General features: G+C 41.6%; 1 protein-coding gene across 2 annotated transcripts; it reads right to left on the bottom strand.

The window, feature by feature from the left end:
• Nucleotides 1-930: 930 nt before the first annotated feature.
• LOC309350958 (sodium-coupled monocarboxylate transporter 1-like) lies at nucleotides 931-27,793 on the bottom strand. Of its 2 annotated transcripts, XM_081878248.1 has the most exons (16): nucleotides 27,727-27,793; nucleotides 25,562-25,725; nucleotides 21,327-21,392; nucleotides 18,876-18,927; nucleotides 18,244-18,311; nucleotides 16,608-16,762; nucleotides 15,094-15,234; nucleotides 13,384-13,513; nucleotides 12,071-12,159; nucleotides 9,931-10,040; nucleotides 9,230-9,297; nucleotides 6,603-6,689; nucleotides 5,271-5,446; nucleotides 4,371-4,477; nucleotides 2,920-3,005; nucleotides 931-1,308 (listed from the first exon to the last, which is right to left on the bottom strand). In XM_081878248.1, the coding sequence occupies exons 1-16, from the start codon at nucleotides 27,776-27,778 to the stop codon at nucleotides 961-963; spliced, it is 1,899 nt and encodes a 632-aa protein (XP_081734374.1). In that variant the 5' UTR covers nucleotides 27,779-27,793; the 3' UTR covers nucleotides 931-960. The 2 variants fall into 2 exon arrangements, with proteins under 2 accessions (XP_081734374.1, XP_081734373.1); XM_081878247.1 differs by lacking the exon at nucleotides 27,727-27,793 and having other exon boundaries at nucleotides 25,562-26,751.
• Nucleotides 27,794-27,933: the final 140 nt, after the last annotated feature.

Here is a 27,933-nt window from a genome sequence, read left to right as displayed (position 1 = left end):
GTGCTCGGTTCCACTTCCTACTGAAATCATTCTTGCCGATATTCAACACAGAGGTTACCCGAGCCTCCAGTCACAGAGATGGCTTTAGGAGCACCCCAAGCTATGTACCTGTTTCTTTAAAGAGTCTGTGATTGTCTCCAAAATTGGTACACTCCCTGGTTCCCAGTCCTGGAAACTGCTCAACTGCAAGGTATCAATGTTATCAGTATCTATTTTGTTCGTCCACAACTGCACCAAGGCACCAGCTGAAAAAGTCATTGCCTCTGCCGATTCCAGGAAAACAGAGAAATGAAGCTGGACGTCAGATGGCAGGGACAGGCGCACAATGCCTACTGTATGCTAATGACCCTGCCCAGCAGCAATCAATAGACAAATATAAAACAGTGAACTACATCCCTAGCTTTCTATTTCTTATCTTAGTTCCCTGAGATAAGTACCTTCTTAATAGTATTAGTGCACTCCTAAGCTTGTTTACCTAGGAATACGTTCCATTAGGTTCAATGGGGCTTCCTAATAAGCAAGTGTGTTTAGTTTTGCAGTCAAGTGTCCAAGCATTATATAGTAAAAATAAGATATGAAGCTCTTCCTAATAGCTGATCTCTTTCTTTTTCCTTAGAGGTTTCATGGAGCCTAAGTGTGATTTTTGCAACCAGTTCAAATCGTGGTTTTTTAGGGGCAGGGGTCCAACTGCTATTTGTCAGGGCCAAACAAGACATTACATGGGAAACATGGTGGTTAAGACTGTGAGACTAATTTTGATTCACAGTTTTTACTGAATTGTTGCTTTGCCACATGCTCACGTTCACACAAAAAACAAGCAAGTTTGCTTGAACTTTTGGTTACCAAACTGACTGTTTCAACATTGATTAACTGGGAGGGGGACCCAGAGTTTCCATTTTTAATTAGAATTAATAAAACCAAACACAGCTGGACTTTGTACTGCATGCTCATTTTTATCTTTCACTTGAGATGCTTTTGAAGTAGGCCGCTCTTCCCTTTCAAAATTTGGTTGCTCTTCCCTTTCAAAAGTAGGTTGCTCTTCGGTTCCAAAAGTAGATTGCTCTTCCCTTCCAAAAGTTGGGTGCTCTTCGGTTCCAAAAGTAGATTGCTCTTCCCTTCCAAAAGTAGGGTGCTCTTCGGTTCCAAAAGTAGATTGCTCTTCCCTTCCAAAAGTAGGGTGCTCTTTCTTTCTCTGTTATCTTCCAAAGGTAGGGTATCTTCTACAGCACCAGTTGTAGACGGTAATTGGACACAAGCCACTGGCTGTATTGGCTGCACTGTTGGACGAAGCCTATTGGACAGCTGTACCTATAATTGTAACAGTCAGAATTTCATATATATAAGAAAATTCTAGTTCTCTTGCAAAGTTCAGTGCCAACTACGCTTAAGAGCACTAGTTTCAATGGGATTAGGTATAAAAGCTGTGGTTGAAATGCATGACCTTGCTCCAGTAAATGCAGTGTGTGTGAAAATAAGAAGAGCCTGCTGGATTGGGCCTGCTCTCACAACAGCCAATCAGATGCCTATGGAAAGCACACAAGCAGGATTTCGGTGGAATAGCATTATCCCCTCCTGCCATTTCCAACAGATGGTATTCAGAACCATAACCTCAAACTGTGGAGGTAGAACAAGTACATCAGGATTAGTAGACACTGCTGGCCTTATCCATGAAATTGTATGGATCCTCTCTTAAATCCACTGAGGTTGGTAGTTATCACTGCCTCTTATGGGAGAGAATTCTATAGTTTATGCTGAATGAAGAAAACCTTTCTTTGCTCTATCGTGAATCTTTAAACATTCAGCTTAATTGAGGCCAATGAAGTTCTAGTGTTATGAGAGAAGAAACTTTTTTAAATACATCTTTATCATGTCACCTCTTATTTGCCTTTTCTCTAAACACCACCACCCCATCCTGCAACCTTTAGTGACAAGGGAGTCACTCCACTTTCCTTGATCGTTTCAGTTGCCCCTTTTCTGAAGCTCTTACAACTCTACAATATCCTTTCTGACGTGAGGCAACCACAACTGTACACATTATTCCAAATGCAGTTGCACCATAGATTGATATACTGGCATTATGATTTGGGCAGTTTCATTTTCTTTTCTAATGCTCCCTAGCATGGAATTTGCCTTTTTCACAGCTGCTGCACATTGGTTCAACTTCTTCATTGAGCTATTACCTCAAGGTCTCATTCTTGGGCAACTGGGGACCCAAGTTTGGGGAACACTGCTCTAGACCATTTATGAACAAGTTAAAAAACAGGTCCCGACACAAGTCCTTAGAGGATTCTGCTTTCTACATCCCTCCCTTGGAATAACTGTCCATTTATGCCTACCCTCTGCTTCCTGTTACTTGAACTAGTTTCTGATTTACAAGAGGATCTCTTCTTATTCCACAATGGCTAAATTTACTGAGAAATCTCTGGCTGGATTACTTTCTGAACTAGATCTTGCACATGTTCAAAACCCTTACACCCTACACATTTGACACCTGCTGTTGAATCCTATGTACCCAGGCCTTGGAGAAGGGCAAGGAAATCCCACCAAGGGTGATGAGGTGACAGGAAGATCTTTAGTTGGAACTGGTACTCCACACGGAACCCTTGTGCTCCTAGTGCATGCATGCTTGCATAGAATGTCTGAGATTAGGTTGTGAATTTAAATAAGCATACAGCATAGTTAAGATGGATAGACCCTGGGGTTGTCCACACTTCTGCTGGCCCCATGCTTTCTAGGCACCAGTGCCTTTGCTGCTTTTCCCTGGAAAACCTCTTTGGCAACAAATGGCAATTAATGGAAAATCTGACTGCCATCCACTCTGATTCAGCACTAAATTGCAGGTTTTCCTTGGAGAAGTGGTGAAGCAAGGATAAGCTATCTGCCTATGAAATACATATGAGAACTTAAAACCTTACTTACCCATTTCTTTTTCCAATACCTGAAGTTGGCCATTATGTCCTCTTTGCCATACATAAGTTTGCTTTCCACATGTTGGTCTAATCCCCCTAGAAGATAATAAACAACACGATCTCTCTCAATACTTTTTATTAAGACTAGTGCGGTTCAGGTACTGATATAACCTGATCACGTACACTCCTAAGCCCAGGTGTGGGGAACCTTTGTTCCTCCAGACATTGATGAATTTTAGCATCCTTCAGCCTGTGTAAGCATGGCCAAGGATGATGGGTGTTGTTGGCAAAGTGGCAGCAGCGCAGGTGGCTTCCCAGCCACTCACCCAGAATGTATTGCTCCAAGGAAAGACCTTCACCCTAGTCCTTTCTCAGGACACAGGGAGGAAGGTAGCTGGCTGATGGTTCTGTATCAGCAAAAAGAAAAGAGGCAGAGGAGATGAGGTAATAGAGAGAAAATGCTATTCCTAGGCTGCTGATGAAACAAGAGGGCCGGGATGTGGCAGATTCTACTTTGGGCTGACTCTGCATCACCACCTGCTGCGGAAGGTGCAGGAGATTGGGTGCTGAGTTCCCAGCTGCTTTGAGCAGATCTGGCTCCACAGTGTTCCAAAAAGCAATCTGTGACCAATTTTGATACTGCTCTCTCGGGGAATAAGGTCAGGGATGCAGCTACCCACAAAGCTCTTGGTGTGGCGTCTCTCAGTGGAGCACACACACATGCAAGGAGAGCACAGTGGTCTGCTTCTAAAATGCTTTCCCAATCCTAGTCTTTCTCAGGAACCAGAAGAGGGAGAAAATGGCTGGTGAGAGAGGCCGAGAAAGGGTTGTTCATTTTGTTTTCCTCTTCAGAGAAACAAGATCTGAGGAGAGAAAGAAAAGAGGCATTCCTCCCTCCCCCAGAGACAAAGATCTGAGCAGAGACGTAGGAGGACAGAAGAAAATGGCTGCAGAATTAATAGAGACAATGAGAAAGAAAGGTGCAGGCCTGAGTAGAAGAATGCGGAGGACAGCAGTGTTCAAGTAGTCTGCTTCCAAGTGGAGGCGGGAAACAAACTAAGGCCTCAGCTGAGCACTTTCTTTGAAGATACAGAGTTCCCTGCCTCTTAGTGATAGGGCACACTAAACTCACATAGTGACCTCCAACACCCAAGAGAGAATGCTTGGATGCACCCACTAATGTGGATGGCCATCTGGGACCTCTAGATTCTGCATATAATTAGTTGTGCACGACTACACTTCTTCCAGGGCCAATCATTTCTATAGAAAAGGGCCGGTAAAAATTGAGCACATATCGTTTGTTAGTATGGACATAGCTGCTCAATGAAGACCTACATTTATAGGGGGAAACGATAGGCAGACTAAGGAAGCATGTGTTATACCTCAAATACATATAGCAACAAATCAGAAAGAACTGCAGACACAAATTTTGATGCTTATGTCAAAACCAGAAAAAGGTACCTGTTACTAAACTCATAATTGATCCCACAGTAAATGTGATCAAAGTTCCTAATGGGTTGAAGTATAGATATGACAGTGAGAACCACCAGTAATCTTTTTTGTCAGGTCTGGAATTAAACAAATAAAAGATTTAATATTAATTTCATAGAATTATGCAATAATACTATCCACAAACACACTGAGAGGAATTCAACATTGTGCTAAGATTATTGTTCTGCCAGGGCAAGCATTTTGGCTTGCCAGCTGGAATGGTCTCCCTTTCCTGCCCCCATGTGCTGTTCCAGGGGCTCTCCTGATTGTCCCCCTGAGGTAGTTTGTACAATGCAGGTAGAGGAGAGCGGGGAAAGCCCACAGCTCAAGCCAGTGTCCTTGCGCAGGGTGTCCACTGATGGGACTCATTAGTTGAATCCTACCCACTATAATTTAAACTGCTAAAGGCTGTACAAACCTCCCGAGAGTAAGTCCCATTGAATTCAATAGGACTTAGTTCTGAGCAGACATACACAGAATTGCAGTTGGTATGCAATCCTAAAGACATAGGGAGGATTATGAAATAGTTTTCTGTTCTGTGGGTAGGTAACCAACACACCTCTTTGATGTTCAGGCATACAGATCGCTGTATTAATGATACTTTGTTTACTTTTTAAGAAACTGAATGATAAGTAAAGCATACATCATTAAAGTTACCAGATTTGCCTTACTGTATATATTTCAATTTATATAGGAGCACGCACATAATGTTTGTGCCAAAAAGAATCCTAAGAGGACCAACAATAACATAGTAAAGGTCAATAAAAAATGAAGTTAAAAGAATGTACGAAAACATACTATACTATAAAAAAGCCAAACAATATGAAACATTCAATCGTATCAAATTTGTCACTGACTTCTTGTACGTACCTTGCAGAAGTTGTAGGATGGAGAGTAGGAGTTAACTGTGTAGTATTGTATTTTGTACAGTTTCTAACTGAAAGGGGCAATGGCAATGTTCTGTGTGGAGGGGCAGGGTGCCTCCGAGACCCAAATCCAATCCACAAAACAATAATAAACCCACAAAGTAGACCTGAAAATGCACCCTAAGAAACAAAGTTACACACAATGGAAGCTAAACAATAACAATAGAGAAAAATCATGTAAAAACCAAAAGGCCCTGGGTCCAGTTCTTTAAAGGAAATTAATGCCACCTACCCAATATTAAACGAGTCTTATTGGTTACTTTTAGGGCACCATTTTTTAAAAGTCCTTGCCCTCAACCCAGCGCTCTGTTGCAGTTCGCCATTTGCTACAATGGAGAAAGCAGACCCAGAAGCAACTGCAGAGAAATTCTGTGTGCCTATTTCTGTGTATATGGGACTCTGCATCAGGAAGCCTACCTGTAACTTAGTGAAGAAGTTGAAGCTAGGATAGCAACATCATAATGAAAATAAATTCTATTAACCAAAGTTAATAGACCACAAGGTATTTGCTTTTCTCCAAACATTTATTTCCTGGAGAACTCTCTTCAAGAATAACTAAGAGTTCAAACTGGCTTATTTTTCAAGTTCCCAGTTGTAGAATGCACTCTACTTTTATACTGAGATTAAAGTACTGTTGGTAACAAGTGCTTCCAGAACATGTGTTTTCACTTGAGCTTATTTGTGTTACTTCAACCTGGGATCTACGCTGCAGTTCTTAAAATTGATTGTAAAGGCCTTTAAGATGTAATAACTAAAGGACTGCTCCTTGTGCAGAGTTATCAGTACAGTTTATTTGAAGTTTTCTACAATGGAAAATGTTTTTTAGATTAAATTCATTGTATCACTTTGCCTTTTATATTTCAGGGTGGTTGAGAAATAACCAAACCATTGTAGTCAGGACTCTAGGCTAACACTTTTCCCTAATGTATATGTGGTTTCTTCCTCCTTATCCTAGAAGAAGGGAGCCATAGTTTGCTGCTTCCAATGAAATGGCGAATTATGGATTGCATCCAACCAGGGTAAATGGCAGGGCAGGACCACACACAAGGCGTTGAGAGAAAGTGGGTGAGTGCTGGGCTCCCAATTGCTTGTTGACAGAATGCTAAACCATGGCATAGCATTAAGTCTTGTCTGAACAAAGAGTCTGTTTCACTCTGTGTGTGAAGATGCTTGGTAATGACGCAAGGAACTCTCTGAAATGCTAAAATATGAAAGGTGATCACCACTCCATACCCCGCTCCATTTAGGGAGAGTAGGAGGAAAGACAAGTACTTACTTTAGAATTTGCGAACGGCATGAGGATGCCCAAAGAAAATATCCCCAAAAGAGGGCCACCAACTATTCCAAAAAGACTGAATGCCGCCTGAGGTAGGGAGGAAAAATAACAAACTCTGGTAAGTACAGGAAGCATTACTTATTGTTTTTCTCCAGAATAGAAATTTACCTAAATAAAAATACCCATTTTCTGCTAGGGATGCAAGAGGAAAATTTTCAAGGTAAAATGTAGCAATACTTGTATATGGCAGGCCGAAACACTTCATGAGTACTTACTGAGGAGAATCCTCTGAGCAAACTGAAGCCAATAAAATGTTTCATAAATGTGTGAACAGACAAATATTGTTAGATGGATTTAACCAGAGAGAAGCAGCCCTCAAATGATATTGTGGCAGATGTCCCATGTTGCACTATATTCAGTGCCCTGTTAACCATTACCATAGCTCCGTGAACCTAATGAGAAAGAATAATGGTGCATCACCCCAATCTCTAAGCGGTGTGAGATTCCAGAGGTTCCAGGCATATCCTCAGGCTTTGGTTTCCTTGGAATGAGGGGCAGTGGAACCTGTACTGTCTTTATGATATGGTTTACTTCCAAAAATACAAAACCTGCGCCTACAATGGAGGGGCTCATAGCATTTTCATCCCAGAAGGTCTTGCTTCTCTCATAGCTACAGCCTTGGATTCAAACAGAAATCAAGCATGGCTCTCACTCTTTGCTTCCAGCTCTCACACACCACTCTGCCTACTGTCATTCTCACTACCAGCCAGGTGAGGCCCATTTGGCCTCTGGCACAAAGCAGCCTCCTTTCCTATACTAAAGACCCACACATAAGGCAATTACCAAGGAACTAGCCTGTCTACTTCAACAACAAAATCCCTCAGACTCTCAGCAAAACATGTTAATGTAAATTCCATTCTAGAAAGGAGACTTTCTAGTGTCTGCTTCATTTGTTGAAACCCAGGTTGATCCAGATCACACTGAAACAAGGGCAAAACAATATCCCCTGGAGGGTGTGCCACTAAACCACAAAGATTATTGTGAACACCACTAGAGCATCTATGGGAGATCTGCAGGAGTCAGGCATGATTGGTCCTTCTCAAGGATGGGCATAGTTTGGTGTGGGAAAAGTTGGACCCACTGAGTAATTGAGAATAATTTCTTAAGATCTTCATTGGGTGTATTGGTGGGCACACTGTCACCCCTGGGCATTGCACTGGCAACCCCCAATGGTGTTCATCTCTACAGCAACTACAGGAATGGCTCCTATGCCTGCACATCTTGTGATCCTTGTAATATAGTTTATGAGGTGAATGGTAATGATTCAAGTTGCTCCAATCCCTTTGGGGTAGGTCCATGAGCATCATATACCTTTACCTTCCTTTGCCATCAGGGATCTCAACCCTGACACAAATTAAAGGAAGTCTTTGCTTCCTGTCGGAATGGGCATAGATGGCGGCGACCTTCAGAGAATCTCCTACCCTAGAGCCTTTCCCCCCTCCAAATTATACTTTTGAGCCATCAAAGTGGTAGCAAAGATTTATTTATCTCTGAGTCACTTCAATTACAATGGGGCATGTCCTGCAAAGGTGGGTTAGCTGCCCCTTCTTCCCATCTGCCTGGCAGCACTACATGTTTGTGTTGCATGTTTTGTTTTATGTAGTGGGACAAGGACAACCTGATCCAATTAAAGATCTGTGCACCTCTCTCACCACTCCCACAGCATAGAATCAGAAAGGACCAAGAATACATTTCAATCTGAAATAATAACTTCTTAGGGAGGTAAACTAGCACCCTGCTATCTAGACAGATTGCTGGTAAACTGGGGAAAAGTCAATAGTTTCACGACCTTTCTCCAAACTAAATGGGAGCAGATATACTGAAGGATATTGAAAGCATTGCGTGGACAGGCGGAGTCCCCAGATCCCGAGTGGTCCCCCCCCCATCATGTGGAATAACGACTCTAGACAACGTGCTATGGGATTAAATTGGCCACAACTTTATTAAATTTCAAATGTGGGTAGACCTTGGCTCAGGCATTGGGCGTTCTCCCTCCCCAGCAAGTACTTAAAAAAACACACCAATAGGCAGTACAGTATAAGAATACCAGGGATAATCTATTTGAGCATAGGAAAAAGAGTCAATCAAATTTCTTGGTATACTGTATTTAAACTGATTACTTTTTCAATGAGTTTCACTCAACATAGCCAGGTTAGAGATTCATTTCCCAAGCCCACATAATTACTAAAGCAAACTAGGGATGGTCTCCTTTCACCCTGCTTTAGAGCTCACCTGACTGCAGAGGGTCTTGTCGGCAAATTGGGGCAGTCCAAGCAATTTGCAACTTTCTGGGAGAGGAATTGCTCCTTCCCTTTTCTTTTCTTCCCTTTCATTTACTTTTTAAAAACCAGTAACTCTGCTGGTACCTTTGGCAGCTCAGGACGAGAGCTTGTGTCACCACCATTCTTCCTTCCCAGAGTGCCTTTGGGAAGATGGATGATGGTAGTCACTGAAGCTGCCAGCAGAGCACTAAATTATGAAAATTAACATTTTGGAAGTGCACACAACAATACATCAACTTATTTTAAGAAGGATGAGACTTAAAATAGCAGTTAAATGACACCTACCTGTAAAAAGCTAGACATAACAGATGCCACTCCAGCCATGGAAAGGCACACTGAACCATACAGCACCTCTAGTTGGATAAATGCATAAAACGTTTATAGGACAACTTAATTATGCAACTGATTTAAAAGTTTCTCTGTTTGCCAATTATAAAATCACATGTGGCTATTAGGATTTACTCTGAGGAATGCTCAAACCAATAAACTGCCATTTCCTCCCCCCTTAGCAGAGGACTAATATAAAAATAATTTTCCAAGAGCCTTAAATGCTAGATATTAGTTTAAACATAATACAATTAGCACATGAAATTTCTGTTACACCCTATTTGCATGGCTAAAAAAAGCTTACTATGCATGTTTAGCTGAGTATCATTTATGACTAGAGTAAGAAACTCCCTTGTGCAACATCTTCCTAATAAATTTGAAATTGCCATGTTACTCTTGGCCTAAATTCAGTTATGGCCTAAAGCCAAAATGGTTCAGCAACTACAGATAGACTTGGATCTGGGACACCTAGCTCAAATCCCAGCTCTGCCAGAGGAAAATGGTGGCCTCCCAGTTGTTGTTGGACCCACACATGTTCTAACCTTACCCCATATTTTTTCTAGTATAACTCTGTTGTATTTTATTATTAGCAGGGGAAGAGGATACAGGGTTGTTGTTGTTGTTGTTTTTAAGATAGAAGATGTCACATGTAAACTTACTAGTTCCAACGGAAATCCATGCCAAGTTTGTTTCAGAGACTTTGAAATTAGGTTTAATAAGATCTTCTACAGTTACAACAGCTAACGCATTGATGCTGGAAGACATTGTACTAAGGAATGTAAAATTAAAATATTTTGCATCTTTACTGACAAATATTTAAAATATTTAAATAGTTCAAAAATATTAAAAACTGAATCAAGGGAATTAAACTAATTTGAGGAGCTGGAGAAACAGAGTTTTAATACAGATGACCAACTCACAAAGCAGTAAGAGGTTTTCACCACAAATTTGTTTAGTCATTTATAAGAATAAGAATAGATTATTTATACCCCACCCATCCGGCTGGGTTTCCCTAGCCACTCTGGGCAGCTCCCAACAGATTAAAACATCAAATATTAAAAAAATTCCTAAACAGTTCAGATGTCTTCTAAAAGTCAGATAGTTGTTTATTTCCTTGACATCTGATGGGAGGGCATTCCACAAGGCGGGCGCCACCCCCAAGAAGGCCCTCTGCCTGGTTCCCTGTAACCTCACATCTTGCAGTGAAGGAACCGCCCTTGGCGCTGGACCTCAGTGTATTGACAAAACCAGGGTGAGATTCTACCCCCTTCTATCACGATTCTAATGCTAGTTAAAAGTTTAGAGTCAAAAGTGGAATGGCTTTCCTACATTAACCACTTGGTAAATTTATCATCTGCATTACCATTCCATGGAAAATGACACCAAGTGTGGAAAACATTTTTGCCAAGCTATAGAGCTGGTATCTCCACTGTAGTGCCACTGGCACCACAGCTCCTATGAGGTTATACCAAGTTCCCCACTCAATGTTGGAACTTATAGTAAGTTGGAACTCATATTTTCTTTTTAAATTTAAGACCGTGCACGCATTTCCAACATAATACGCAGTTGTGTTTCAAAGCTAATTTGCCTATCAGCACTATGAGTTGTGTACTGAAGTACCCACTGTACCAGAGGGTGGAGTGATGTCTTCACCTGACGGAATTGCCTGGTTAATATCCCCACCCTGTCTCCCAAATTCCAGGTGAAAAGGAAGCCTTCTCAGATGTACACACTTAGGATTCGACACAGTGCTTAAGTTACATTGAAGCTTGAGAGAAAACATACCAAAATACAGTATTTCTCCAGAAACTACAGAATTGCTCTGGTTCCTGGGTAATGCCCACAGTTTTAAAAAATAAATGGTGGGGGTACACTGGATCAGAATAAATGTTAACAGGCCCAGCATGCACTTGTTCTCAAAGTTAGCAGCACATGGGGAAGGGAAGGTTTAAGGCATCCTTGCAAGTGTAAATTCCTAAATGTCAGCTTCCGCAACATAGCAATTAGCATTTAAAGCAAAGAGTCCCTTTGCTTCCAATGGGAGTTTTTTTCCTAATGCTAATTGCTGAACCAAAAGGGCAATTTTTATGGACTTTAAGTCTGTAGGGGTTTAAACCTCCTTCTTTCACATCCTATTTCCCTTGATAATATCTGCATGCTCCCCATGTTTTAACATCATACAGTTTCTAATAATGTTAACAACACCTGTGGTGTTAACTAGCCTTTGAAGCATTCCTAGCATCCTGCTGATTTCCCTTCTTTTCTTGTGAAACATTATGGTTGTGATAAATCAGAGTAACCTATCATGAAGCTTCCGCATGATACAACAACAAATGATTGAGGGCCAAAAGGTGCATTATATTATGTTAATGTATGGTTTGGTGTTGCATTTTATTTATCTATTTATTTCATTAAATTTATACTCCGCTTGATTGTTTAAAAAACCAACAACCTCAAAGTAGTTTACAAAGAAGATAAAACAACAGCAATATGAAAAAAATGCAACAATAATTTAAACTTTCAAGAAGTTAAAATAGCAATAGACTCAAAACGGATTAAAACTCACTTCAACATCTATGCATTTTTAACTCTTAAGTAGTAGCTTTACCTTCTAATTTTGCCTGTGCCACTCACAGCAGTAATTTAATGTTAAAACAATAGTGACTGCAAAAATACACCATGTGCTTAACATAGCTTGTCATTTGTTCCGAGAGTCACAGTTTTAGCATAAAAAGATGGGCTAGAACTAATCAGTTACTTTCCAGAATCTAGATCTAGGATGGCAATCTGCAAATTTACCTTAATGTTCCACTGAAGGTCCCAGCCACAAAAAGTCCCGGAAGTCCTGGAAAGTCTCCCAGAATATCCATCACAAGATATGGCATGATCTAAAAAAAAAATCCCCCCCAAATTGAGGTTTTAATTTTTTGCTGTCATTTAAATATATAACCTGTGTCTGAATAATATAACTTTAAACATTTTAGTCATGCCATACTATGTTCCATTTAAACTGTAGCTCTCCAACGGAGGCCATGGCTGTGAAGAGAAATATGCTTTGATCTTCTGATGTGTGAGGCATCTTGGCATATTGGGTACTTGCTACAGCTGGCATGCACAGGGCTTGGTGCCCAGTACTTATGTCATGAGGGAGCTTATGTTGGGATGTGGAGTGTGAGCTTGTGGGTGGAGATGCCTTGGGACTGGAAAATCTATGTAGGGCTGGCCTACAGACCACCCGTGAGTACTGACTTGATTTCTTTGTGAGCCGAGAAGCCCATTTTCCAAGGGATGTCATCATCCACAGCTGAAAGAAGTGAGGAAGAGATAAAGAGTAGGTGAGCAGCTGCCGCCTATGCCAAACAGGCATGTAAAGAATCTGAAACATCCTGGCCAGAGCCACAAAAAGGAAAAATGTGCAAGAGAACCTCCAGGTTGCAAACAAAAGCTGCAAACCTATGACTCTCCTAAACTGCTCCACTACTTCAACAGAGGGCAGGGGAAAGCTAAATGTTCATGTTAACTCTGGTTGTTGCACTGAATCCAATGAGTTTGACTCAAAAGACATCAGCAGATGCCTTTTGTGCCGATTTTTAAATACCTGCTGAAAACTTTTCCATTCTGCAATTGAGCATGTGTCCTTCCACAATGGCTAATTGAGATCAGTTTTTAACTGTTTTGAACTTTTATGGTTTTATTGTATTTGTTTTTATTGCTGTAAACTGTATTTCTTTATGATGCAGCAGTATACAAATACTTTTATAACTAATTAGTATCATTCCTGTATTGTTATAAGTTCGGATATTATTTAAGTTCAAAATAAATATTTATTTTCAAATATGTGGCTTCAGTTTATTTTCACACACCACACTTTTTTGTTACAGAAAAAATAAAATTATACAACTGCATAAATATAAAATTCTTATTTCCTGATTTCATTATATCTGTCCATTATTTCAAGTAAAATAGCACTTTCCTTTATTCCTATTTGTCATAATATGTTAATAATGTTATCTTTCCAAAAGCCCTACTCAAAACTCAAATAGTTCCAAGGGAGATACACAGAGAGTAGATCAAATTCATATTTAAGTATTTCACTCAGTAGTAAACTAAACCTGATCTGGTGCTGACACAAAGCCGGCAGTCCATGGGTCACAATCCTTGTATATAGAGTACATTGCAAATCCACATCCAATTGCAAAACACAGAATTAAGCAGATTCCCACAAGAGTTATATACAGAGATCTGTTTAAAAAAAAAGTTAGAGAAGAAAGCTAACAAAGCTTTGTTCTTAACAAAATTATTTTAAAATAGAGTACTGCCACATTAATGTATCAAGGTACTCAGACTCCAAAAGCAGCAAAAGATTGTAAGAACACATATCTAGCTAACATCATGCCTCATAAAAAGCCATCGGATGCAAGGGAAATCCTGTGAATTAATGCAAGGAGTTTTTAATTTCAGGGTATACCACCAAGCTTTTGGACAGCTTTGCTGCACAGAGAATAGGTCTACTCATGGCACTCTCTTTCTGATGTGAAAGATGTTTCCTGCATTGGCAACACTACAAATTATTGCTAAGCACAGATCTGGCATTGTTACAGGTGCCACATTCTAGTCATTTCATAGTTTGAATACATCAAACTTTTTTAGTTCCTATACTTTGGAACTCCCTGTCAGGCAGGTGCCTTTGCTGTACTCTCTGGCTCCTGCTTATAGCATATTTTAATCTCTGTTGAGTTATTACAAAATGTATTGTCCTTAACTATCTTATTGATAATTATAATATTTCTAGGGGTTTTACTGCAATCAAGTGGTATATAAATTTTGTCATATAAATAAATAAGCAAAATATTGATATCTCGTGTTAATTTATCATATTAGCAAAATAGAAATTTAGGTAACTTATTTTCACCAACATGTTTTTTCGGTAAATATGCACTGTAAGAAGAAATATGCCCTTTAAAAAGAACAGATTCTCCAAAATGGCAAAGTACTCAGCAATTGCTCCAATTCTGCATGGGTGATCCAATTTTTGAAAATTACCGTATATACTAAAGTATAAGCTGACTTTTTCAGTACATTTTTTATGCTGAAAAAACCCCCCTCGGCTTATAATCAAGTGAGGTGGGCGGCAGCAGCGGAGGGACGAGCGGCCTGAAAGAAGTCCTTTCGGGCTGCTCCTTCCTCCTCCTCTGCCTTTGCCGCTGCCAACAGCAGCAAAGGCAGAGGAGGAAGGAGCAGCCTGAAAGCAGCCCTTTTGGGCTGCTTGTTCTTCCACCGCCGCTGCCGCCACCACCAGGTTTGTGGTGTGGTGAACCGGCTTATACTTGAGTCAATAAGTTTTCCCAGTTTTTTGTGCTAAAATTAGATGCCTCAGCTTATATTTGGGTCGGCTTATACTCGAGTATATACGGTAGTTTCTATCTACAAATCACATTTCTCTGTGAAGTTAATGCACAAAAATATGTTGCATGGGGAACCCGTTAGTTGAAAGACAGGTCAGCCATCCTTACAGGCAAGAGCATGTCAGCCTCCTACTGCTGCACTTCAGAATATGTGAATTGCAGTAAGAGATATACAGTGGTACCTCTGATTGCGAACAGGATACATTCTGGAGGCCCATTTACAACCTGAAGAGAACGCAACCCGCGTCTGCGCGTGTCGAGATTCGCTGCTTCTGCACATGCGCGTGACGTCATTTTGCGGCAAAACCCGGAAGTAACCCGTTCCGTTACTTCTGGGTTGCTGCAGGACGCAACCTGAAAATGCTCAACCTGAAGCAAACGTAACACGAGGTATGACTGTACAATATGTGGACTTACTTTTTTGCCTCACGTTGCGATCTGCAGGCAAGGTATCGTTGAACTTGACAGTGATTGGTTCCATATACGCTAAGCCAAGTGAAAGTACCACCAACAACTACTGTCCAGAATGTATGCCTTCGCAGAGGGTTTGGGTCAAAGCTAAGAGACAAAATATATGTATTTTAAAAGTATAGGTTTTGACATAAAAATAAATCTGAGGAGTTTAGTGAAAGAAAAGGGGGATTTTAGAACTTTTCAAAAAAGAATCCTCTTCATCCCAGTCTATGCTCTGGGTGACACCCCCAGTACTAAACTATTATTATTATTATTATTATTATTATTATTATTATTATTATTATTATTATTTATATGCCACCAATCTGGATTACCCCAGCTACTCTGGGCAGCTTCCAACAAATTAAAACACAGTAAGACATCAAACATTAAAAACTTCCCTATACATGGCTGCCTTCCGATGTCTTCCTAAAGGTGGATGGCAGTATTGTTGGTTAACAGGATATGTCACCCATAGAACATACCACCCTACTGACACTAGGAAATATTTATTCAAAGAGTTTCAGATTGGTAGTAAACTTCCTTTTATCTATGTATGTATACCTCTCATGCTCACTTCATGTGAAACTATCAACTCATTTTATCCAACTAAGAGCTCATCCAGACTTCCTTTTGCACTGTGCTTTCCAAAAGGAGGTCTGCACTTTTCAGGTCCGAGTGGTTTTTGTTTTGTCCCAGCACCTTCCCAAGAAACACTTACCATTTATCACTGAAGTGGAACAAACGGCAATCTGCAGAAAACCCAATTGCCACTTGTTCTAATTCAACAGCAATGCTTTTTTCGGGGGGGGGGGGCACAGGTGTACGGATACCCCTAAACATTTTGTGAATCTAAGTTTGGCCTCATTGAGGGGCAGTATTCCAATATGAGTAGGAAACTGAGAGTACCCCTAAACGTATTTTTTTTGGGGGGGGGGAAGCACTGTTCAACAGTAAACAGTGTGTTTCCTTGTGGAAAGTGCCAGGACCAAAAGAAGAAAAAGAAGAAGAACTTCTTGCACATGGACTTGAAAAGTGAAAACCCGTTCCTGGAAAGTGCAGTACAAAAGAAAATCTGGAGAAGCACTGAGTTGATACCCAGCTGTTTGAAGTTTTTCCAGATGAGTTGGTTATTGGTATGATTATTTTTTAATGTTTATGGTATTTTAAGTTTTACTGTACTTGCATATTTTTTTATAAAATATTTATATTTTTAATAAATGGAAGTGTGTATTTTTTTATATATAAATGAATAAATAAATCATACTTGGGAGTAGATCCAATCTAAGTTAGTTAAAGTCCATTGATTTCAATGGGTTTAATCTGAGTATGGCTCAGCCGGATACAACTGTTTATCCATGCTCATGAGATTTTATCAAGGATGCTACTTCTACCGTTGTTGACTCATTGAAACCTAAACACCAAAACGTTTCAATGTCTGAGGTATTACACTGCAGCCTATCCAAAAAGACACTTACTCCCATTTTGTTATTCTTCCTCCATCGACAGCATCATCTATAATAGGACCAATTCCTCCTTTAATAATCAGAGCCCGTATAAGCACTGCCAGAAGCGCACATATCATCAGCGTAAACTGGAAAACATCTGTCCAAACTATTGCTTTTAGGCCACCCTATTTGGAAAGAGCAGATACAGTATGTAGTAAAGTAGTTCTACCTATAGTTCTGTAGAATTGCTTCAATTTTTATGCACCAGTTCCTGTGTCCTTGCTCAGTTAAATAATCACACTAATTTTAACAGCATTGACTTTAAATTTAGCTTTAAATTTTAAAGAGAGTTTCTAGCCATAGCAGTGAAGCTGCAGGCAGTCTCCTAGGCCAGAGGTTTTCAACCTTTGAGTCTATGGCTCCCTTGACCAACTACATTATTTCTCCAGCTCCCCTGTGGGGAAATGTGCTCCAAGCCTCAGAAGCCCTGTTATGCCACCCCTTGCCTGCAGAGCCAGCATCCCCTCACCCCTTTTCAAACTCTCCCTTATGGAGAGTTCCCTCAGCCTCCTCTCTTCTCTCCTCTTCTTGGAAGTCATCTGGGCAGCAGCCACCACTGCCCCTGGTCTCTGAGCCGCCCCGTCCCCACCCCAAAGAGAGGTGCCTCCTCATGCTGCACCCCCGGGGGGCCTAGGAAGAGGATGCCCGCAGCCTTAGTAGCCCAACAGAGACTGGCCAAAAGTGAATGTGAGGCCACCATCTCCCAGGCAGGCAGGCATTGCACACAGCAAGCACAAGAAAGGCTAACACAGCTCCTGCCTGCCCGGCCAGCCTCCCACTTGTCCGTCCGTTCCCAACAGCAAGGACTGGTGGACTGGGCTTCCTCACCCACTGCTTGCTTACTCCAAGGCTACCTAAGCTCCAGGAAACTAGCATCTCTTGGCCAGTCCCTGACACACCATTCGCCTGAGGAGCTTGTAGCCAGGGCTGCTGCAACAAACAGCTGTGCTAGCCTTTGGGAGGCAGATTTGTCGCAAGAGGGCATCAGAAGGAAGGAGGGAAGGAAAGAGGGACAGAGACCAGTGTTGCCCATGGCACCCCTGACCATCCTTCAAGGCACCCCAGGGTGCTGTGGCACACTGACTGAAAACCACTGTCTTAGGCCATCTTGCCAAGAATGCCTTGCTCAAGAGGACTCCCAGTGCTTGTCAGAGAGAGACAGAAAATTTAAGGATGTCACGGATCATTACAGTTGTCTAAAACCAGTATAAGTATAGATAAGCCCACAAAAGTTCATGGGCTCCTACATTTTTTACTAGCCTGCTAAGAGGATGTGATATCAGGCTATGGTCTGAAAGCATTTGAGACCACCTTGCTGAAGCTGAGCAGGCTTGGGTTTGGTCAGTACCTGGATGGGATTCTCCCTGGGAATCATATAGATGGCCTCATTGATATGAGCCTCCTAGCAGACCAGGCAGTCAACCAACCAACCAACCAACCAACCAACCAATCAATAAGAGTGTTCTAGCAGACAGAGAGATGTAGCAATCACTGGATTAGAATTCCTTGTTATAGTTACCAGGGTTCTATATGCAGTTATTCTTTATTTTTTACCACATAAATCTTAAATAGAACATTTGTTTATTAAAACAAGTTCTTAACATACCACTGTGCAATAGAAAGTACAGATTACTGCTGTTGAAATAATAGACTCCCACAACTGAACTCCTGTAACTGAAAAAGGGGGGAAAGATACATAACACAATTAAATTAAATAATGGAAAGATAACAAAAAATAATGCATATGAAAAATCACCACATTTATGAATTTTAAGCTTGCTATTGACAAGGAATATAAATACTTAGTCAACAGTAAGCAACAGGTATACTTGAGCACCCAACCTCTGCTTTAAAAAGTCCAATGAAGCAGAGTCCACCACCTTGCATGGTGGTCTGCTCCACTGTTGCACAGTTCTACCATCCCGCGCGGGTTGCAATTCAGCACTTCTGCGCATGCACAACCGCCTAAACCCGGAAGTAACCCGTTCCGGTACTTCTGGGTTTCGGCGGTCCGTAACCCAAAAAACCGCAACCTGAAGCGTCTGTAACCCAAGGTATGACTGTATATTGACTTTGGTTTCATACTATTTACACACAGCAGGGCACACATAATTTCACTCATGTTTTTCGTTTAACACCTACAGAAGTCAGCCTACATCTTGCAATATCACATTAAAGATAACAGGTCAAACTTTTCCTTAATTTTTAAAAATGTATTTAACAGTATTTCCACATTACCTTTATTCAAGGCGTGTGATGGAGAAAATAGAACAATTCCAGTGTATATTATCTGAGGAGGTGGAACAAATAAACATCCATGTGAAATATATGGTCTCTCTCAGAATCATTTGTCCTATGCCAGCTTACACTGATTTAAATGTAAAATAGCAACTGTTACTAGATCAATTCATTGAAAAGAGTTAGGTAAATTTTAAACTTCACAGACTCTCATTCAGGCAGAACTGAAGCAAATTATAAACTATGAGAGTAGCTAGAGAGCAGGAAATGTTTCAAAATGAGGTACAGTGGTGCCTCGCAAGACGAAATTAATTCGTTCCGCAAGTCTCTTCGTCTTGCGAGTTTTTCGTCTTGCGATGCACGGTTTTCCATAGGAATGCATTGAAAATCAATTAATGCGTTCCAATGGAAACCGCCTTCCCCCGACCTCTTCTGGCGGGCGGCATTTTAAAATCGCCCGGGACAGCGGAGGACTTCTCCGCTGTCCAGGCGATTTAAAAGCCCCTGGGAAGGCAAGCAGGGGGGACAAAGACTTTTGCCCCCCCCCTGCCTTCAGAAGAGGTCCAGGACAGGCTTCGCGGACCTCTCCGCAAGCAGCGGGAGCGCTCCTTGCGGAGAGTTGCCAGCGCGCCCAGGCTTCGCGGCCCCGCCGCCCGGCTTCGGGACATCGTTCCGATGCCAGGCGGCGCGGGGAGGCTTTCTCGCCCCGCCGCCCGTCATCGGGACGATGCCCCGAAGCCGGGCGGCGGGGGGAGGCTTTCCCGCCCCGAAGCCGGGCGGCGGGGGGAGGCTTTCCCGCCCCGAAGCCGGGCGGCGGGGGGAGGCGTTCCCGCCCCGCCGCCCGGCTTCGGGACATCGTTCCGATGCCGGGCGGCGGGGGGAGACTTTCCCGCCTCGCCGCCCGGCATCGGGGCATCGTTCCGATGCCGGGCGGCGGGGGGAGACTTTCCCGCCTCGCCGCCCGGCTTCGGGACATCGTTCCGATGCCGGGCGGCGGGGGGAGACTTTCCCGCCCCGCCGCCCGGCTTCGGGACATCGTTCCGATGCCGGGCGGCGGGGGGAGGTGTCCCCGCCCCGCCGCCCGGCATCGGGGCATCCTTCCGAAGCCCGCCGGCGGGAGGAGGTGTCCCCGCCCCGCCGCCAGGCTTCGGAGGAGGTCCGAGGACAGCGGGGAAGACGAGCTGCGCTTCCCCACTGTCCCGGAGATTTCCCTATGGGCTGTCGTCTTGCGAAGCAAGCCCATAGGGAAATTCGTCTTGCGAAGCGCCTCCAAAACGGAAAACCCTTTCGTCTAGCGGGTTTTCCGTCTTGCGAGGCGTTCGTCTTGCGGGGCACCACTGTAAATAATAAACCTAAACACCAGCAGAGTCTAGAATCTCAAAAGGTGAAAACCCTTCTCATGGTTCATCTTACAAAACTAAATGAGGACCTGGTATTGGTAGTGGCACTGTGATTTTTTTTCTTTTTCAAATGAAAAGCCATTGAAGGAATAAACCCTTCGTATATGACCCACTTAAAGGCCTGCCCAGACTTTTACTAGAATTCCATTTATTTATTCATAAAATGACTGCCATTGCTGTTTGAAGCCAATGGAAAGTAGTCCACCCATTATATCTATGTATTGCTATGTTAGCGTTGATAGTAAAAATTTCTTGTAACACCATGGTATTAAATTTGGCTCTGTTCAAATACAAACAAACAAATCATCAGACATTTCTTAGCATACTATATGCCTGTCATTTCAGCTACATCAACTAACATGAGACCCAAAAGAGATATCTCATAATTAATGCACTTTTAATGCAGACACTTGAGATTCTTTGCTACAGTATGTATATACAATACAGTAAGCAGTGAGCCTCTGTAGAATACCAATGCGCTTTACCTATTTCTCTTCTAGCAATTATTATCTTTATGCCTATACTCCCTTGCAAGCAGCATATTGTATAACTATATTGTGAAGAGTTTGAAGAAATCTGTATTCTGATACAATCCTCTACAGCCAAACGGTCCAAATAGATCAGCCCATGGTATTCAGTTTAGGTAAAAAGAGAAACCAAAGTATATTATGGCACTCGTAGGATATTAGGACATAAATGAATGCATTATTCCCTGTCCCACTTCCATCTATTTGTAACAAGAAGGGAACATAACTGAAGTTTGCATCTTCTCTGAAAAATGTGGTCCTTGGGAAAGTGATAAATAGAGAACTAATTTAAATCTAAAGCAAGGCGAAGCAATCTATACTACACTGCAAAAAGATGTCAAACAGTAGCCAGATATGGCATTCCAATTGATAAATTATCAGCACTAAGGTCAAAGAAACTAGTTGGGAGTAAGAGCAGCTCTGGAAGTGACATTTATATTTAATATTATGTAACTAAACATTATGGTCCAACTATAATTTACAATAGAATAATACAAAAGATCATCATCTTGCACTGTACTTGCCGTTATTATCATAAACATGACTGTTCCAAGCATGCGTATATATTTATTGTATCGAAGCTGCAAGTACTGCAAAAGAGACAAATTATTTTATACAAAACATGCATATTTATACTGAATCTACTTAATATGTAGAAATAGTATTGACACCATTCCTTTAAAATGAAATTAAGTACATTTCTCAGAGAATTAGCTGGGTAAATATCAGAGTTTGTCAATGGAACTTTGTGCAATTAGTGAGATGACTCCTCTGTAGCTGTTAGAAGCTGTGGGGAATGAGGGCAATTTAGGTTAGGAAAAGGAAATGAGAGGAAAGGAATAAACATCTTCTTCCCAGAGTATCACCTTTCCATATAAACTTGCTATGTCCAGATTCCAATTACTTGTTGTTTTTAAGTGGGAGACCCTAATTATAGATCTCCTGAATCATTTTTTGTATGTCTGGGTTTGCTGTTGCCTGATAAGTATGCTTATGTTCTTCTACATATTTTTTCCTGTTTAAATGGCATATATGACTAAGAGAAAAGAAGGGAGAATGCAAGTTGCAGCCTGTTGAAGATTTTCTTTTCTTTTTTTTAAGAATATTTTTTTATTAACCGACCAATCACATCAAATCAAACCAAATTACATAAATTCCAAATTACACAGACGAATTTAAAATTTTTGTTGGGGGTACCCATATTTCAAGTTTCGAAGGGGATCCTATCAACTTCTTGCTTCTTACTGCTGTTTTAATGTCCACAAATCTAATCTTATGATATTCACAGTACTATCCAGTCCTTTCTTACTGTTTTTCCACATCTCTTGTTGTTATTTTCATATATTTTTCCTTTCTCTTTGTGACCTCTGATAATCTCTGCAAGCTGGTTAGAACAGTTTGTAATCCTGCGTGGATTTTTTTTTTTTTTAATCTAGTAGCCATATCCAGACGTTTTCCATATAACATCACTTCCATACATCAAAACAGTCTTGGCGTCATTAATCTTCACCAATCTGCCTCCTTTCTCAAAACCTCTGAGGAGATTCACTAGGAATGCAGTCTGAAAACAAGTCCTTTCTTCCTCCCGGCTATAAATCCTTTGGCAAGATGGCGACTCCAAATTAATTGCTGCGCCATTCCCAACTGACGATTCTAATGAGGAGGGGTTCTTGTAAATCACATAGAAGGAAAGTGCCTGTTGAAGATTTTCTTCCCCATCCCCACATGAGAGTTTGGAGTGAAAACATTTGAGTATCTCTAGGATGAGGGCTTCAAACAGTTAAATTGCATTCTGCTCGTTCCTGCATGTTGTAGAAGTTAGTGTTGTACTAGAACTGTAGAGACCTGGGTTACTAACCCACTCAGCCATGAAGCTGGCCTAATCCACTTCAGAAGGATTATCTAGTACGAAAAGGGTATTACAATTGATTCAAGAGTTTGGTCGGGTGGCGGGATTTAAATTAAACAAGCAAAAAACTAAGGTACTGGAAAAAAACTTAACAGTTACAGAGTCAGAAAGGTTTCAGAAAGAGACAGAGTTAAACGTGGTTAAAAAAGTAAAATACCTAGGGGTAAACATAACAGCAAAAAATTTGAGCTTATTTAAGGATAATTATGAGAAATGTTGGTCAGAAATTAAGAGAGATTTAGAAAGTTGGTCAAGATTGAAACTTTCCTTGTTAGGCCGGATTGCTGCTATAAAGATGAATGTATTGCCAAAAATGCTGTTTTTGTTTCAAACTTTGAAGATTGTGGACAAAACGGAGTGCTTTGGAAAGTGGCAGAGAGATATTTCCAAATTTGTCTGGCAGGGCAAAAAGCCCAGAATCAAGTTTAAGATATTAACTGATGCGAAAGAAAGAGGGGGCTTTGCCCTGCCAGACTTAAGGTTGTATTACGAATCAGCAGCTTTCTGCTGGCTAAAAGATTGGCTGCTTCTCGAAAACACTGATGTATTGGATTTGGAAGGTTTTAACAATGCTTTTGGTTGGCATGCATATTTATGGTATGACAAGGTTAAGATTCATAAGGCTTTCAAGAACCATATTGTCAGAAAAGCAGTGTTTAATGTCTGGACAAAATACAAAGACTTATTGGAAAATAAAACTCCGAGGTGGCTTTCACCACTGGAAGCTAAGGCCCGGAAAAGACTCAATATGGAGGCCAAATGGCCGAAGTATTGGGAAATATTAGAAAAAGATGGAGATAATTGGAAATTGCAGAGTCTGGAGAAAATGAGACTGCGAGATTGGCTACATTACGCTCAGATTAAAGAAGTTTTTAAACTTGACAAAAAGTTAGGATTCCAGGTGGAAAAATCGAAGTTGGAAACGGAATTGTTAGAGCCTAAGACTAAGGTACTTTCAAGAATGTATAACTTGCTGTTAAAATGGAACACACAAGATGAAACGGTCAAATCGGCTATGATAAAGTGGGCACAGGACATTGGGTATAATATCATGTTTGAGGACTGGGAAAGGTTGTGGACCATTGGGCTGAATTTCACTGCATGTAATGCTTTGAAAGAAAATGTAATGAAAATGATATATAGATGGTACATGACCCCAGTCAAACTTGCAAAAATATACCATTTGTCTGATAACAAATGTTGGAAATGTAAAGAAAATGAAGGAACGTTCTTTCACCTCTGGTGGACTTGCCCTAGAGTGAAGGCTTTCTGGGAAATGATATATAATGAGCTGAAAAAGGTATTTAAGTATACCTTTCCTAAGAAACCAGAGGCCTTCCTTCTGGGTATTGTCGGTCAGAGGGTGTTAAAGAAGGACCGAACATTCTTTATGTATGCAACAACAGCAGCAAGGATACTCGTCGCCAAGCACTGGAAAACCCAAGATTTACCCACACTGGAAGAATGGCAGATGCAACTGATAGACTACATGGAACTGGCCAAGATGACCAGCAGAATCCGAGACCTGGGAGAGGAGACGGTAGAAGAAGACTGGAAGAAATTCAAGACCTACCTACAGAAACATTGTAAATTGTATGAATGTTAAGAAGGATGCTAGATTATAAATAACTTGGCACCATTAAGCTAGGTGAAGTGATATATGAAGATAAGTTAAATTTAAGAAAAGACAAATTTTGGATAATTATTAGGCTAAATTTAAACTTTTAAGGTTTGAATAAATGATATCTAAAATTAGAGACACAACATTGGAAAATTAGATAACAAGAATGGAAATAAGGTGATAAATTGCTGGTTAGATATTTATAAATTAGGAACGCAGGAGCGGGAGATGCGAGGGAGTCCAAAGAAGTTAAGAAAATATGTTACGATATGTGTTACCTTGTTTCTTTATTTGTATTGTAATTTATAAAAAAAAAAACTTTCAATAAATATTTATTAAAAAAAACAACAACAGAAGGATTATCTAATACCATTCATGTGGTCCAAGGCTTGTCTGTAAAAATGGTTACAGATAATGCAGCATCTAGCATAGTGTATTAAAACTGCTATGAAAGACAGACGCAACAAGCAGCAGCAGTACACCCAGATATTTTGCAATTTTCAGGTGGTCCATAGGGACAAAAATTTGGAAACCACTGATCCCAGAAAACCTGAAATAAGGTACTCTACTCAAAGTTCCTTGGAGGAAAAAGTAGGATATAAAGATAGCAAATAAACACAGGAATAAAGTAATAATCAGTGTTCTAATATTAATCATTGAATCACTGAATTGTAGAGTTTGAATTGTAGAGACCCCCTGCAATGCAGGAATCTCACCATCTGTAATTCTAGTTCCATTTTATTTTTCTTTACTGAGATTTCAAAAGCTTAGAATCAAAGATTTAACCATAATATGCTTTTCCTTTACTTAAATTGTCTTTTTTAACAAACAAACAAATTTCTAAATTATTGGAAATAAAAATCCAACACCATGGAAAAGGAATGTTACCATTAGCGCGTGAAATTTTCCTTAAATATGTAAAAAAAAAAAATTTTTTTTTAAAAAAAAGATAACATATGCATTGGGAGCCATTTGCCTGAACTTATTTACATTACTTCTTCTATCTAATATTCTGATCTGTGTTTTTACATTTTTATCTGTACGCTGCCTTGAGTCCTGGTCTGGGGAAAATGCAGGCTCAATTGAAAGCTGCTCCTTTCCACCCCAGGCCCACAGGTAACATTAATGGGGGGAAATGGGCCACAGCTACAAGAATGCCTCTTGCAGGGAACCAGTAGTCTTCAGCCCTAGGAACAGGTTTGGAAAGGCCATGGCAACCTCCTACCTACCTCATAGGTGCTGCCGATATCCAGCCTGTAGTAAACGGGTAGAAACACTTCGGCGCTGATCACCACCATGATGCAATAGGCAATACCGAGGAGTCCCGCAGTGCTCCCAAAGCGGTAGACCTCAGCCGGGGTCTCCAGCATGGTCAACGCAGACGTGAAGCTGGCTGCGAGGGAGAATGCCACAGGCAAACAATTCAGGCTGTGGCTGCCCATCAAATAGTCACTGTGACTTACATGGCCTTCGCCCATGGCGACAAATATGCCAATGAACACGGAACCCAACAGCATGGCCGCAAAGACCAGCTGGTCGAGATCCGTGAAGCGGTCAGCAGGGTCTAAGTCGAAGCGGGCTGACATGAGGCCCAAATTGAAGGCAGCAAATATAGACAAGAGGAAGACGGAAGGAAGAAGGAAGGGTCTCGCTACCCTGGGAAGCAATCGCAAAGGAGGCGCTTCTAGGGCTGCATAACCTCACGGGTGCCACCAGCCAGGTGCAAAGTCTTTGCCCGCATGCCCATTGCCCCCTTTGCCCTGCTGTTCTCTCCTCAGTCCTAAATCTTTTCTTAAAGCTAAGCCTAACTCTGTGTGGAGAGGCCGTGGGTTTTTTGAAGTTCCTTCATCTTTAATTTAAAAAAGAAAAAACAGCCTGTCTTAATTTTGAGGAAAATGGAGGTGCTGCAACCCTGATAACTGCTAGGTATGGGGGGGGGAAATGGGGGGGGAGGCCTGTAGAAAACAGAATGGACTCTCAAAGTGGAGAACTTCAGTGGGGAAATGGTGAAGAAGATGTCCCAGGAGAAGTGAAGCAGCAACTCAGAAAGCAGCTGCTGCTGACAATGTCTTTGAGGGAAGGGGGGGGAGGCCTGAATAAACAAGGCTTTGCTACAAACAGAAAGACAGGAGAAATAGGAACCCCAATACTTAGAGAGGTAAAGAAGAATGGCTACAGTTCTAGAGGGAATGAAAAGGGGAACCCCAAGGTCAAATGGGTAAAGAAAAAAACAGAGAAGGAGCTCCTTTCCCTAGAGAGGCCAGGAAGGGAGTGGCAGGCAAAATGGCTGCCGGCAGTAAAAGCCATGAGCCAGAACCTTTGATTAGGAAGGGAGGAGGGATGCAGAGGGGTTTGTTTTCTTAAAGGGATATTCACTAACAAAAGCAAGTACAGTGGTACCTCGGGTTACACACACTTCAGGTTACATACGCTTCAGGTTACAGACTCCGCTAACCCAGAAATAGTGCTTCAGGTTAAGAACTTTGCTTCAGGATGAGAACAAAAATCGTGCCCTGGCGGCGTGGCAGCAGCGGGAGGCCCCATTAGCTAAAATGGTGCTTCAGGTTAAGAACAGTTTCAGGTTAAGAACAGACCTCCAGAATGAATTAAGTACTTTACCCGAGGTACCACTGTAAGGTAGTTCTCAGAGAGGGGAAAGGGATAGAACTCTCCCATAAAACCGAGTCGTCCATTTGTGTTGTAGCAGAACACATAGGTGAGGGGGAAATCCTTGCACCTTTCAACAGAGACAATGAAAGTCTTTTTTATATTTTTGTATGTTAGGGGAAAATCAAACCCTTTGTTGTTCAGTAAAGTAACAGAGGAGAGAAATATTCAACATCAGGGAGAGATTCTCAAACTACCTGAATATTGATAGCAGTTATTGATGTATATAGCAAAATTGAATTTAGGAAGTCAAACCGCTGCATTAGCAGCACTGAAGTGACCTTCTACGGTGCACAAGCCTCAGCACTGTGTACGGGGGTCCTGGGCTGCCCAGATGACAAGACCCCCACCTCTCAGCCTCGCTAATACAGTCCAAAGGAAAGCAGAGCAGTACGCCTTGCACCAGCTTGGCTGCAGGAATTGCCGAAAGGAAGCGTCTTACGAGCTCCACGCCAGATTTGTGTAGCATTTACTCCTTTGACTTTTCTTCTCCCAAAGACGACAGTGGAGGTTTAGGATCAAAGTTTTTCTTCATCTAGATGCACTACCTTCCCAGTTTAAAGAGTCCCATCTGCCCCATACTTCCCACTACAGAACATGCAGAAACCACCTTCTTGACTGTTGGACCAACTATTGGCCTCGTCCACTCAATCTGCCAGAGCCTGTCTTCTCATATAAGGGAAGTCACTAACTCCCTGAGGGTTTGAGACCCATCGGCTGCCCTTACCTAGTTTAGCCGGCCAGTCAAAGCTGTTCCTAGGGTGTGTCCGCTGTTGCATGCTGACAGCTTCTAGAAGCCACAGGTGAGAGCTGAATGTGTGGGGGGGGGTTGAATTAACTACCCAAGAAGAAGCATGATGTGTCCACCCACTGAGATCCAATGTGAGCTCCAGGTACTGGGACTGCCTGGCTAGCTGGCTGGGAGCATCACACT

The sequence above is a fragment of the Podarcis erhardii genome, assembly GCF_964252035.2.
Source record: "Podarcis erhardii genome assembly, chromosome: 10".
Taxonomy (NCBI): Eukaryota; Metazoa; Chordata; class Lepidosauria; order Squamata; family Lacertidae; genus Podarcis; species Podarcis erhardii.
The sequence above is the reverse complement of the archived record's forward strand: the minus strand, read 5'-3'. Positions and strand labels throughout refer to the sequence as shown.

Bases quoted from the DNA above. Each gene is read 5' to 3' on its own strand.
- LOC309350958 (XM_081878247.1), bottom strand. From the start codon at position 25,918: ATGTCAGCCCGCTTCGACTTAGACCCTGCTGACCGCTTCACGGATCTC. The intron at 6,690-9,229 runs GTAGGTGTCATT...TCCCTACCTCAG, and splicing joins TTATGTCTAGCTTTTTACAG to GCGGCATTCAGTCTTTTTGG. The intron at 4,478-5,270 runs GTACGTACAAGA...GTTTAATTCCAG, and splicing joins CATCCTACAACTTCTGCAAG to ACCTGACAAAAAAGATTACT.